General features: G+C 37.2%; 1 protein-coding gene across 1 annotated transcript in view; it reads left to right on the forward strand.

Moving 5' to 3' along the window:
* The window catches only part of YIPF4 (Yip1 domain family member 4), a 30,886-nt gene extending 20,649 nt beyond the window's left edge, over nucleotides 1–10,237 (forward strand). Inside the window, exon 6 of the mRNA XM_003943974.3 lies at nucleotides 3,933–10,237. Within this exon, the coding sequence (XP_003944023.1) occupies nucleotides 3,933–4,070 (138 nt within the window). The 3' untranslated portion in view covers nucleotides 4,071–10,237. The remainder of the gene's footprint in view (nucleotides 1–3,932) is intronic.
* The last annotated feature ends 2,134 nt before the right edge of the window (nucleotides 10,238–12,371 follow it).

Genomic DNA, 12,371 nt, shown 5'->3' on the forward strand with positions numbered 1-12,371 from the left:
GCATGCCTGTAGTCCCAGCTACTCGAGAGGCTGAGGCAGGAGATCACTTGAACTCTGGAGGTGGAGGTTGCAGTGAGCTGAGATTGCACCACTGCACTCCAGTCTAACAACAGAGTGAGACTATCTCAAAAAAACAAAACAAAAAAAGCAGAAAAAGAATTTGGAAACTATATGCTGATACTGATAATAAGCATTGGGTATTGAAATAGTGTGGTTTTTGGAACTAATAAGTTCTAAATTTAAACCCTGGTCTGCCGCTTACTTGCTGCCTGGTCTTCCAAGGTATCTTAACTTACTCTCAGTTTGTTCTGAACAATGGTAAGCTTAGCAACTATATTTTAGGGTTAGTTACAACGAGTTTAAAGTATATATAGTGCTGACTAGGCATGGTGGCTCACGCCTATAATCCCAGCACTCTGGGAGGCTGAGGCAGGTAGATTACTTGAGCCCAGGACTTTGAAATCAGCCTGGGCAACATGGTGAAAATCCATCTTGTTGTACCCTAGCAAGTCAAGGAATGTGTCACACTCTGAGATTGAATTATGAGTCCTTTATTAGGCCGGCGACCAAGAGGTGGCTAATGCCCAAAATTCTATTGGCCCGAAGAAAAAGTTAGGTGGTCTTTTATACCCTAGTTTTAAAAGGGTAGGGGAACCTAGCTGAAGCAAATTTTTCACAAAAGCAGAGTAAGCAAAAAGTTGAAAGATAAACTGATACATGAGAAAACACTACCAGGTGCGAGGGACAAAGCTGTCATAAAAGACATACCACTTGCAGATAATGGGGTCTCTGGGCGCTCAACTGCACCTGTATTCCCAGGTTCTCCTGGTACCACTTAATTTGGCCTCTTATCAACAAATGCATTTCTGGGTGCCCAGTGTCAGCCTGCCCCAGTTACATACGATGGTTACATATTTAATGGTGAGAGAATAACTAAAATGAAGAAGCCAAAATGGAGTCTGTCCAGCTCAAGAAACTAACCTAAAGCCTGAACAGCTTTTATTCTGAGAAGAGTTTTAACTGGCAAAAAGCAGGTTATCACAATCTCTACAAAAAAATTAACCAGCTGTAAGGACATCCTCCTCTTTCATTTGTAGAACATCAGGGAAAAAAATGAAAATAAAAATAAATAAAAATAAATTTAAAAAATTAGGCAGGTGTGGTGGCAGGTACCTGTGGTCCCAGTTCCTTGGGAGGCTGAGGTGGGAGGATTGCTTGGCCAATGAGGCCACGGCTGTAATGAGCTGTGATTGCACTGCTGCACTCCAGCCTGGGTTGTCAGAGTGAGACCCTGTCTCAAAATAAATAAATAAATAAATAAATAAAGTATATATAATGCCTAACACAGTGCTTGGCACAGAATAGGCACTCAAGCTGTTGTTTTTACAAATATTATAAAATAGGCCAGGTATGGTGGCTCACTCTCATCAATCCCAGCACTTTGGCAGGCTGAGGTGGGTGATCAGTTGAGCCCAGGAGTTCAAGACTCAACCGTCTTTCCAGAGGTACAAAAATTAGCCAGACGTGGTCGCATGCTCCTGTAATCCCAGCTACTCAGAAGGCTGAGATGGGAGGACGCCTGAGTCCAGGAGATTGAGGCTGCAGTGAGCCGTGCTCATACCACTGTACTCCAGTGTAGGTAACAGAGTGAGACCTTGTCTTAATAAAAACCCAAATTATAATATTTAAGGATCATCTTTGTGTTTAAACTGTTTAAATACTTTAGAGACTAAAGAGACCTTGCTTTCCTCTTGATTTCAACCCTAAAATCTTTTTTTTTAATTGGCATTATTAGAACTTAGTTAAAAAGTCTTAACATTGAAGCAGCTAGCCTCATGCTGATATTTAATTATTCTAGCCTTAGTGAACATACACTGATTTACAATGACTTCTGCCGAATGTTTTTTCACTTGGACTAAACTTGTTTCTGAGACTACTTCCAAAATGGTTAAAACCCTTCTCTTGCCGGGCTCAGTAGCTCACGCCTGTAATCCTAGAAGTGGGTGGATCACCTGAGGTCAGGAGTTCAAGACCAGCCTGGCCATCATGGTGAAACCCCATCTTTAGGGGAAAAAAAAAAAAAACCCTCCTCTTGTCATTTTTAATTATATAATTCAACTGAAAGTTGGACCTTAATATTCTTTATACAACGTATAAATATACAATGGAAAAATCTATTTTATATCATTAAAAATTTAGAGTAAAATTGCTTTTAAACTTCAGACTATTTGTACCAAAATTTTTTCCTGACACTTAGTCTTCTGTGGGTAGTGACCTATTACACGTGTTTCATATTTCAGTCAGGTTTGTTGAGAAATATGTTGCAAAATTCATCAGTTAACTAGCACTAGGGTATATAGTTTAAGTGCACTAATTTTATTTAACATTAAATCTCTGTAATACCACCGTTTAACCATTTATAATGAAATCTAATCATGAAATAAAATGCAGGTTTTTTGTTTTTGTTTTTTTTTAGATGAAGTTTCACTTTGTGGCCCAGGCTGGAGTGTAGTGGCACCATCTTGGCTCACTGCAACCTCCGCCTTCCAGGTTCAGGCAATTCTCCTGCCTCAGCTTCCTGAGTAGCTGAGATTACAGGCATGTGCCACCACACCCAGCTAATTTTTAAAATATTTTTAGTAGAGACGAGGTTTCACCATGTTGGTCAGGCTGGTCTTGAGCTCCTGACCTTGTGATCCACCTGCCTCGGCCTCCCAAAGTGCTGGGATTACAGGCGTGAGCCACCGCACCCAGCATAAAATGCAGTTTGATCAAATTTCTTTTTATATATTTCCCTGTACTTCTGCGTATGTTTGAATTATTTTGTAGGATTACTTCTGTTTTTCAAGTTTAACAAACCCAGTGGAAAGCTGAACCACACTAAATACATTTTTAATAAGTTTGCCTGTATTTATTTTTTACCTATATAACAGTGATTCTCAACTGAGGTCGATTTTGTCCACCAGGGGACATTTGTAAACATCTGGAGGCATTTTTTGAGGAGGAATGTTACTAGCATATAGTGCATAGAGGGCAGGGATGCTGCTGAACATCCTACAATGCACAGGATAGCTCCCCACAGCCAAGACGTTTATACAGCCTAAAATGTCAATATTGCAAGGTTTAGAAACTCTGCTTTGTGCCAAGTCCGTTCCTATTATAGTTTCCTTGATTTCTCTTGAAGTTTTCCCTTAATTTTATGCTGTAAAATATGTTGGGTGACTACATCAATAAGTACTGCATAAATTTCCAGTAGAAATAAGGTAAAAGTGCATATGTGTATAATCCAAAAACTTAATGGTATACTTTATTTAAACTCTTGACCAAAATGTGATCTTTTTTTTTTTTTCTCCTTTTTATTCAACCCTGTATTTCTACCTTTTCCTGGGGTAAAAAACTTAATAAATATTGAGACAATAAATACTGTATAAAATGTTCACTTAATCGATTTTTTTACTTAGAAGGGAAAAAAGGAAAATTTCCTACTTTGTAGGAATTAGTTTTTGCTCAGTAATTTGTTGTAGTAGTTTTTTCACAAGTTGCCTAATCGTAATCACCAGGGAACTTATTTAAAAGACTGATAACTAGATCCTTCTATTAGAAATTATAATTCAAAAAATAATAATAATAAGTTATAATTCAACAGAACTAGAGTCCCCAAGTCTCTGTTAGGCACACCAAGTGATTCTTATGATTAGTTTGATAAGACCACATTTACAAAAGAAAAGACTACATTTATAGAAGTCAAGGAGTAAAGCAAAGATGAACATTCTTATTAAATTGTAACATTTGTAACAAATTTTGCTATTTACCAAAATTGGTGGTTGATCTTTTTAAAATATTGTAAACACTGTTTTTACTCTATGATATCCAAAAAGTTAATTGACTTGCTAATATACTACCTTTTGTCTTTTCTTTTTTTTTTTTTAAAGCTGTTTGGTGTGTTTTGGGCTGCCTACAGTGCTGCTTCATTGTTAGTGGGTGAAGAATTCAAGACCAAAAAGCCTCTTCTGATTTATCCAATCTTTTTATTATACATTTATTTTTTGTCTTTATATACTGGTGTGTGATCCAAGTTATACACGAATAGAAAAAGATGGTGTTACATTTGTGTGTAGACTGGGAATTCTTGCTGAAGGAATTGGTGAAAACCTGTTGCTGGTAAAATTTTACATGTTCCAGATGGAAAGGGAAGTTTAAGTGCTTTTTACAACAATTTTTTTTTGTATTTAATTAAGCAATTGCAGTATCTGGGATTTTTGGGTCAGAATTTTAAATTCTGTTTGATTCTCCATATTCCAGTGAATAAAATACAAAAGCATTGTGTTTTTAAGATTGTGTCAATATTCACCTAAAAACTTGTGCCAAAAGCACCTGGATTGGTAATTTTATTTCACTTGAAGGGTAAATTTGACAATGTCCTGATAATCTAAAGTGCAGTTTTTTTCTTTAAAATGTTTTCTCCAGCATCACAGATCCTGCAGATATATATTTATATTTATACATATATATTTATGAAATAATTATTCACAAAATATATTTCTGAATAGATTAAACACTAGGATATTAAATCTGATGCCTAAACCTTTTTTCATTTGGCCATTAATCTTTTTTGTTTAAAAATTTAAATTTGTTTTTAAAATTGTATATAATTTTTTAAATCTCACACATGCTTCAATACTTCCTTGTTAAGAATTCTTAATAACTACTAAAACTGATTTTAATAGTTGCTGATATATATTTGTGTGGGTGTACTTTTTAAAACAATTTTTGAATGTCCAAACATCTGATTTAAAGTTTCTGTTTATCTTTCTGTTCAAAGGAGCAAAAGGTATAATGAATATGGCATTCATTAAAATCATTATTCTGTACAAAAACAGTAATATTTGCAGCATCAGTGAATATTTTTAAGTGGTGCTTCTAAGTCATAAAAGTTGCAGAAAGAGACCTTTAAAATCCTGTGGTCTTGAACAATGTTATATGGAATAGAAAAAAATAAAATACTTCCCACTTGCGTGTTTTTTTTTTATAGCACCACGCCCTGTATTACTTGATATTTTAACAAGTATCAGGTACTCTCTAACAAATGTACAGTTTTTGCTAAGGGAAATAGTAAGAAATAATTTTATCAGTGAAATTTTGGTTGCAAATAATTTCATAGGTTTTTAGATGTGCCTTTAGTCAATATTACTTTGTAAAGTCTTTTAAACATTTTATTTGTGTCCATAAAATAGCAAACGTCTGTTAACTATTAGCAAATTATTGTATTATCCTTTCTGGTCTCATCTGGAAGAGTTCGCTGCTGTCCTCAATGTGGTAACATGGCGACCTCTTGGTATGTATTTCTTTAGCAAAATTACCTGTCAGGAAATATCCAGCACCTCTGAAGGAAGCCTACAAATGAACATGTTATCAAGTCTGCCCCTCTTCCTTTCCCCGATCCCAAAAGGAAAGAAAGAAAGAAAAACTTATTTTAAGCTGCAGAAAAAGTGTAGAGCACCTTTGAGCTAGAAAAATTTAGAAAATTACACGTACTGATTTTTTTTTTCAAAACAGATGAGAATCACCAAAAGGATAGGACTTCTAGAAGTTAGAGTAATATGAAGTAATCAGGAAAGATCTATGCCTACAGAAGCAGCAAATGTAAGATAAACATTTGTTACACTTCAGAAATTGCTGAGGTTAGTACTTTGTTATACTGGGGAATTGTATTTGATGTTCATAGTGTTGACCCTGGAATCTTTCACAAAAAGCTTGGAGGTCAGGACCAGGAGGTAGAGTTTTACAAGCCGTTAAATGAAGGTATTTTAGGATCACCTCTATTAAAAAATGTTTTTTTAAAACTGTTAATGCTTTAAGGTATGAATTTTAAAAATCACTTATATGGATCATGTTTACTCCTAATGATAGATAAAATGAGGTATTTTTGCTCTAAAAAGGTATTTTAAAATAGCATTTAATTGGGGCCGGGCGCGGTGGCTCAAGCCTGTAATCCCAGCACTTTGGGAGGCCAAGGCGGGTGGATCACGAGGTCAAGAGATCGAGACCGGCCGGGCGTGGTGGCTCAAGCCTATAATCCCAGCACTTTGGGAGGCTGAGGTGGATGGATCACGAGGTCAAGAGATCGAGACCATCCTGGTCAACATAGTGAAACCCCGTCTCTACTAAAAATACAAAAAATTAGCTGGGCATGGTGGTGCGTGCCTGTAATCCCAGCTACTCAGGAGGCTGAGGCAGGAGAATTGCCTGAAGCCAGGAGGCGGAGGTTGCGGTGAGCTGAGATCGTGCCATTGCACTCCAGCCTGGGTAACAAGAGCGAAACTCCGTCTCAAAAAAAAAAAAAAAAACATGATTTGTAGATGTGTGCAAGACACAGTACTGCTATGGCTAATAATAGTAAGATGACCAGTAAGTAACATTGTCCTCTCCTTGAATTTTTTATATATTTTCTGAGTCGTACTGATTTTTTAAATCATGATTTCAAACATAATTGTTAGTTCATTAGAATTTTTAAAACAGAACTGGCCAGATACTCTGTGTATCTTATGTCTCTTCTAGTTGCGTGTGAGTAAATATGTGTCTTTTAAGTGTTATCAGTTGTAGTACTCCTGATGAATGATAATCCTCCAAAAAATAGGAGACATGCTTGCTTCTTTTTAAGGTTGACCATAAAATAATTGAAAGTTTGATTAAAAATCAAAGTCTATATATAATTAAGCATAGTTTTAAAAAGTTGTTTACGAAGATTTGTAAAGTTTATGAACCATTTGAAACCTTATCTCTAAGGTCTGTGAGACAATTTTGTATGTCATAATGTGTCCATTTGCAGGAATTCTCCAAATGCTCATATAGCCATTGAGCACCCCAATCCAAAATTCAGTACTCCAGATAAGAACATTTTCTAGTGCTGATGTGATACTTCAAAGGAAATGTTCATTGGAGCATTTTGGATTTCAAATTTTTGATTAGGAAAGCTTAACCACTATATATTTCTGCAAATCTGAAAAAATCTGAAACCTGAGAAACTCTGGTCCCAAGCATTTTGGGTAAGGTACACTCAACCTGTATTAATATGTATAGACTTCTAAGTTAGTAAAAATTTGCATTGACTTAAAATACAAAGTAAATATTTTTGTTTAAGTATTGTTTAAAATTTAGTCATTTTTAAAATTTTTGATGTAACAAAACAGTGAATAAAGCTTCTACAACTTAATAAAAATATTTTTTATAGTCAAGAAAACTAGTTGAATATTTTTAAATACTCATTTTTGCTAGTGCATGTTTTAGGCTTTAGGGAACTGTGACACTTTTTTTTTTTTTTTTTTTTGGAGATGGAGTCTTGTTCTGTTGCTCAGGCTGGAGGGAGTACAGTCGTGCAATCTCACTGCAACCTCTGCTTCCTGGGTTCAAGCGATTCTTGTGTCTCAGCCTCCCTAGTAGCTAGGATTACAGGCACCCGCCATCATGCCCAGCTAATTTTTTTCATTTTAAGTGGAGATGGGTTTTCACCATGTTGGCCAGGCTAGTCTTGAACTCCTGACCTAAGGTGATCCACCCACCTTGGCCTCCCAAATTGCTGGGATTACAAGCGTGAGCCACCATGCCCAGCACTTTTGTTTTTAAAATAGTATCTTATGTTCATACAGTTCTTTCAGACTGTGGTATCACATTCTGAAACAAGTCTTAACAGAGCTAAAACTCACTCCCAACAATTCTCTGCACTGTCATATGTACACAGAGTAATATTGTTTTATTATTCTCCTTCATAAATGGTTTCTTTAATTGAACCTTTGAGCCTTATAATACTTTAAAATCTCCCTTTATAAACTGAATTACAGGCAGGCACGGTGGCTCAGGTCTATAATCCCAGCTCTTTGGGAGGCCAAGACAGGAAGATTGCTTGAACCCAAGAGTTGGAGACTATCATGGGTGAGATAATGAGACCCTGCCTCAAATCATCATCATCGTAATTTAATTTTTTAAAACCTCTGAATTAGAAGTGCTCCATTCCTCATTTGTATACAGTCATTCCTCTGTATACAAAGGGATTGGTATCAGAACCACCACTTACTAAATTCCACACATACTCAAGTCCCACAGTCTTCACTGCAGAATCCAAGTATACAGAAAGTAGGCCCATGATTTATATGGGTTTTACATCCTGACGCTACTGTTATTTCAATCCTGGTTTGTTTCAAAGAAAAAAAAAAAAAAATTGTATGTATGCCTGGGTATACATACAGTGTCTCACACCTGTAATCCCAGCACTTTTGGGGGCTGAGGCAGGAGGATTGTTTTGAGGCCAGGAGTTCAAAACCAGCCTGGTCAACATAGTAAGATCCCATCTCTACAAAAGGAAAAATTAGCTGGGCATGGTGACACTTGACTGTGGTCCCAGTTATTTAGGAGGCTGAGGCAAGAGGATTGCTTGAGCCTGGGAGGTTGAGGCTCTGCAGTGAGCCATGATCACACCACTGCATGCCATCCTGGACCACAGAGTGAGACCGTGTCTCAAAAAAAAAAAAAATTTTAATTGCATGTAAGTTGACCCACAGTATTCAAATTTGTGGTGTTCAAGGTTCAACTGTAATTTCCTAGTAGAATTTTGTATGTTTAAGAATCTGTTGATACTCTTCAAGTAAATCCCTAAATTGTAACTTTGACATCAGGAAGGCTAGACATTTTACATTTTTGCACTGCAAAACATAATACATCAAAACTCCCATGCTGATTTGTTGTGGGATCGTGCCTGTGAATAACCATGGCACTTCAGCCTGGGCAACACAGTAAGACCTCATCTCTTAAAAAAAAAAAAAAAAATACATTCTGAAGTAAGTTTTACTTATGAATAAATATATTTTATTTACAACAAACTGGTGAAAATTTTAGACCCAACCATGTCTTTATGGTTACAGTGATACAGAAAGAAATGGTTAAGAGAATGTTCCCTATACGAAGCATATGTTATTAAACATGAAACAGGATTAGTTTTCTCCTTGAAAATTCTTTTGATATGCTGAGGTTGCAGTTTGGAGGTTACATTAGAGAAAGAATGTAGAGAAGATTAAGATGGCAGTGGTAAAATGTTTCCCTACTTTACATTTTATATTGGCAGTACCCTGGTTTCAACTTTTCTATTTTCAGCAAGATATTTGCAGGCTTTTACTTTGAAGATACTTGGTTTATAGTAGTCCATGCTATACTAATGTTGTTACTAAGATAATTAAGTTAGATACTAATATGAAAAAGTAGAATATTTGTGTAAATATTTTGAAATTGTAATTAGTGTATATACAAGTTGTTAATACTTATGACAAAAGGAAGCATTCTCACCCGTAATAATTTTGTTAAAATTAAAATAATAAGTAAATTAAGTTTATCAAGAATAAAAACCTTGGCTTTTCTGTAATAGTTGCCACTGAGCAATTTTTATTAAAAACCAAACAAATGTATTTACACAAGAACAAGTGAAATTACACAAAATGATAGTGGGGAGAAATTTCTCATGGTGATAAAGGGGAAAAGAATGTAAAAGCAGATTGCTGCTATTCACATAATAAGCACTTTGAAGAATAAATGCTCAAGTTCCATATTTTTGCTTTATTTTCTACCTACTCACTTTGGTGGAACTAGTTGTCTATGTAAAGTATCTTTTAAATAGTAAGCACCATTTGATAATAAAACAACCTATATGTTTTATAATCCTTATGGAGAATTACCTCCTATGATCATTATAGTCTCTTCATGGAAAACAGTAAAAATACTCATGTTTATGATGATGGACCTACGTACTAAATTTCTCAGTCGTTTTTTACCAAATGGTACTTAATAAAATCTTTTACCTTATAAAAATATATTTTCAAAGTATGGTGCTAGTGGTGGCCTGAATAATAAAACATTGAGAAGAAACAGCATTTGAATTTGGCACTCTGAATGTGAAGGGATAATAGATATTAATCTAGTATTTGTTAACCCTTTCCTGTATGAGCCATGTACTATGCTGAGTGTAGGGATACAATGATATGGAAAAAAGATCCCCCATATACACACACTCTGACTTTAATGAGCTTATTTTGCTGGGAACTCAGCCAATTAATTTCACAAATTGTAAAACTATTGCAACAAATAAGAAAAAGAAGCCTGTGATGGCAAGCAAATAAATAAAAGAAGGCTTCCTTGAAGCAATGATGTGTAAACTGAAATTTTAGGGAAAAATAAAAGTTAACTAGGCAAAGAAGGTAAGGAAGACTTTTCCAGATAGAGAGAATTGCAGTTTGTGAGTGCACTTGGGAAAAATAAAAATATATAAAAAGAAAGCCACTTTGGTTGAAATTTAGTAGTTAATGAAATTAAACAGGTAAGTCAGCACCATACCTGACATTCTAGGCCATTCTTCTTTCTTTGTCAGAGCCATTTTTTTTTTCTTTTCTTTTTTTTTTTTGAGACGGAGTTTCGCTCTTGTTACCCAGGCTGGAGTGCAATGGTGCGATCTCGGCTCACCGCAACCTCCGCCTCCTGGGTTCAGGCAATTCTCCTGTACAGCATCCTGAGTAGCTGGGATTATAGGCACGCACCACCATGCCCAGCTAATTTTTTGTATTTTTAGTAGAGACGGGGTTTCACCATGTTGACCAGGTTGGTCTCGATCTCTCGACCTCGTGATCCACCCACCTCGGCCTCCCAAAGTGCTGGGATTACAGGCTTGAGCCACCGCGCCCGGCCCATTTTTTTTTTTCTTTGAGATGGGAGTCTCACTCTTGTCACCCAGGCTGAAGTACAGTGGTGCAATCTCGGCTCATTGCAACCTCTACCTCCTGGGTTTAAGCGATTCTCCTGCCTCAGCCTCCCAAGTAGCTGGGATTACAGGCACCCATCACCACACCTGGCTAATTTTTGTATTTTTAGTAAAGACAGGGTTTCACCTCATTGGCCAGGCTGGTCTTGAACTCCCAACTTCAAGTGATCCACCCGTTTCAGCCTCCCAAAGTACTGGGATTACAGGTGTGAGCCACCATAATTGGCCTGTCAGAGCTTTTAAGTAGAAATATGGTATCAGAAACATGCTCTTTTTTTGGACGTTGGTGGGGCCGGGGGGTGGTCTCACTTTGTCACCAGGCTGGAGTGCAATGGTGCGATCTCGGCTCACTGCAACCTTTGCCTGCCTCCCAGGTTTAAGCAATTCTCTTGCCTCAGCCTCCTGAGTAGCTGGGATTACAGGTGCCCACCTCCACACCTGGCTAATTTTTGTATTTTTAATAGAGATGAGGTTTTCACCATGTTGGCTAGGCAGGTCTCAATCTCCTGACCTCAGATGATCCGCCTGCCTCAGCCTCCCAAAGTTCTGGGATTACAGGCATAAGCCACTGTGCCCCGCCAGAAACTTGTGCTTTTAATACTAAAGGCCAAGATATGCAATTATACTTTTGACATATATTCAACAGAAATGTGTGTACATATACCACAAGAGACATGTACAAGAATGTGCACAGTAACATTATTCAAATAGCCAAAAATGGAAACATGTCCATCAACATAGAATGGACAAATAAGTTGTATAATTATACAGTGGAATCTTATACAGCAATGAAAATAAATGAACTGGTCAGGCAGAGTGGCTTACGCCTGTAATCCCAGCACTTTGGGAGGTCAAGGCAGGTGGATCACGAGGTCAGGAGTTCAAGACCATCCTGGCTAGGATGATGAAACCTCGTCTCTACTAAAAATAGAAAAGTTAGCCAGGTGTGGTGGCGGATGCCTATAATCCCAACTATTTGGGAAGCTGAGGCAGGGAATTGCTTGAACCCAAGGGGCAGAGGTTGCTGTGAGGCAGGAACACAACACTGCACTCCAGCCTGGGTGACAAGAGTGACACTCCATTTCAAAAAAAAGAAAAATAAATGAACTAAAACCACGTACAAGAACATGAAAAATTTCACTATTAAGTTGAGTGAAAGAGACAGACATAAAAGAATTTGTACTGTATTATATGACGTTCAAATAGGCAAAATTAAGCTATAGTGTTTACGGATGCATACTGAAATGCAAAGTCTTTTAAAACAGCTTTAGCAATGTATAATTTACATACCATAAAATTCATCGCAGGCCTGGCGCGGTGGCTCACCTGTAATCCCAGCACTTTGGGATGCAGAGGCAGGCAGATCCCAAGATCAAGAGCTTGGGACCATCCTGGCCAACATGGTGAAACCCCGTCTCTACTAAAAATACAAAAATTAGCTGGGCGTGGTGGCACATGCCTGTAGTCTCAGCTACTTGGGTGGTTGAGGCGGGAGAATTGCTTGAACCCGCGAGGCAGAGGTTGCAGTGAGCCGAGATCACGCCACTGCACTCCAGCCTGGCAACATAGTGAGACT

This window comes from Saimiri boliviensis, chromosome 1, assembly GCF_048565385.1.
Source record: "Saimiri boliviensis isolate mSaiBol1 chromosome 1, mSaiBol1.pri, whole genome shotgun sequence".
Classification (NCBI taxonomy): Eukaryota; Metazoa; Chordata; class Mammalia; order Primates; family Cebidae; genus Saimiri; species Saimiri boliviensis.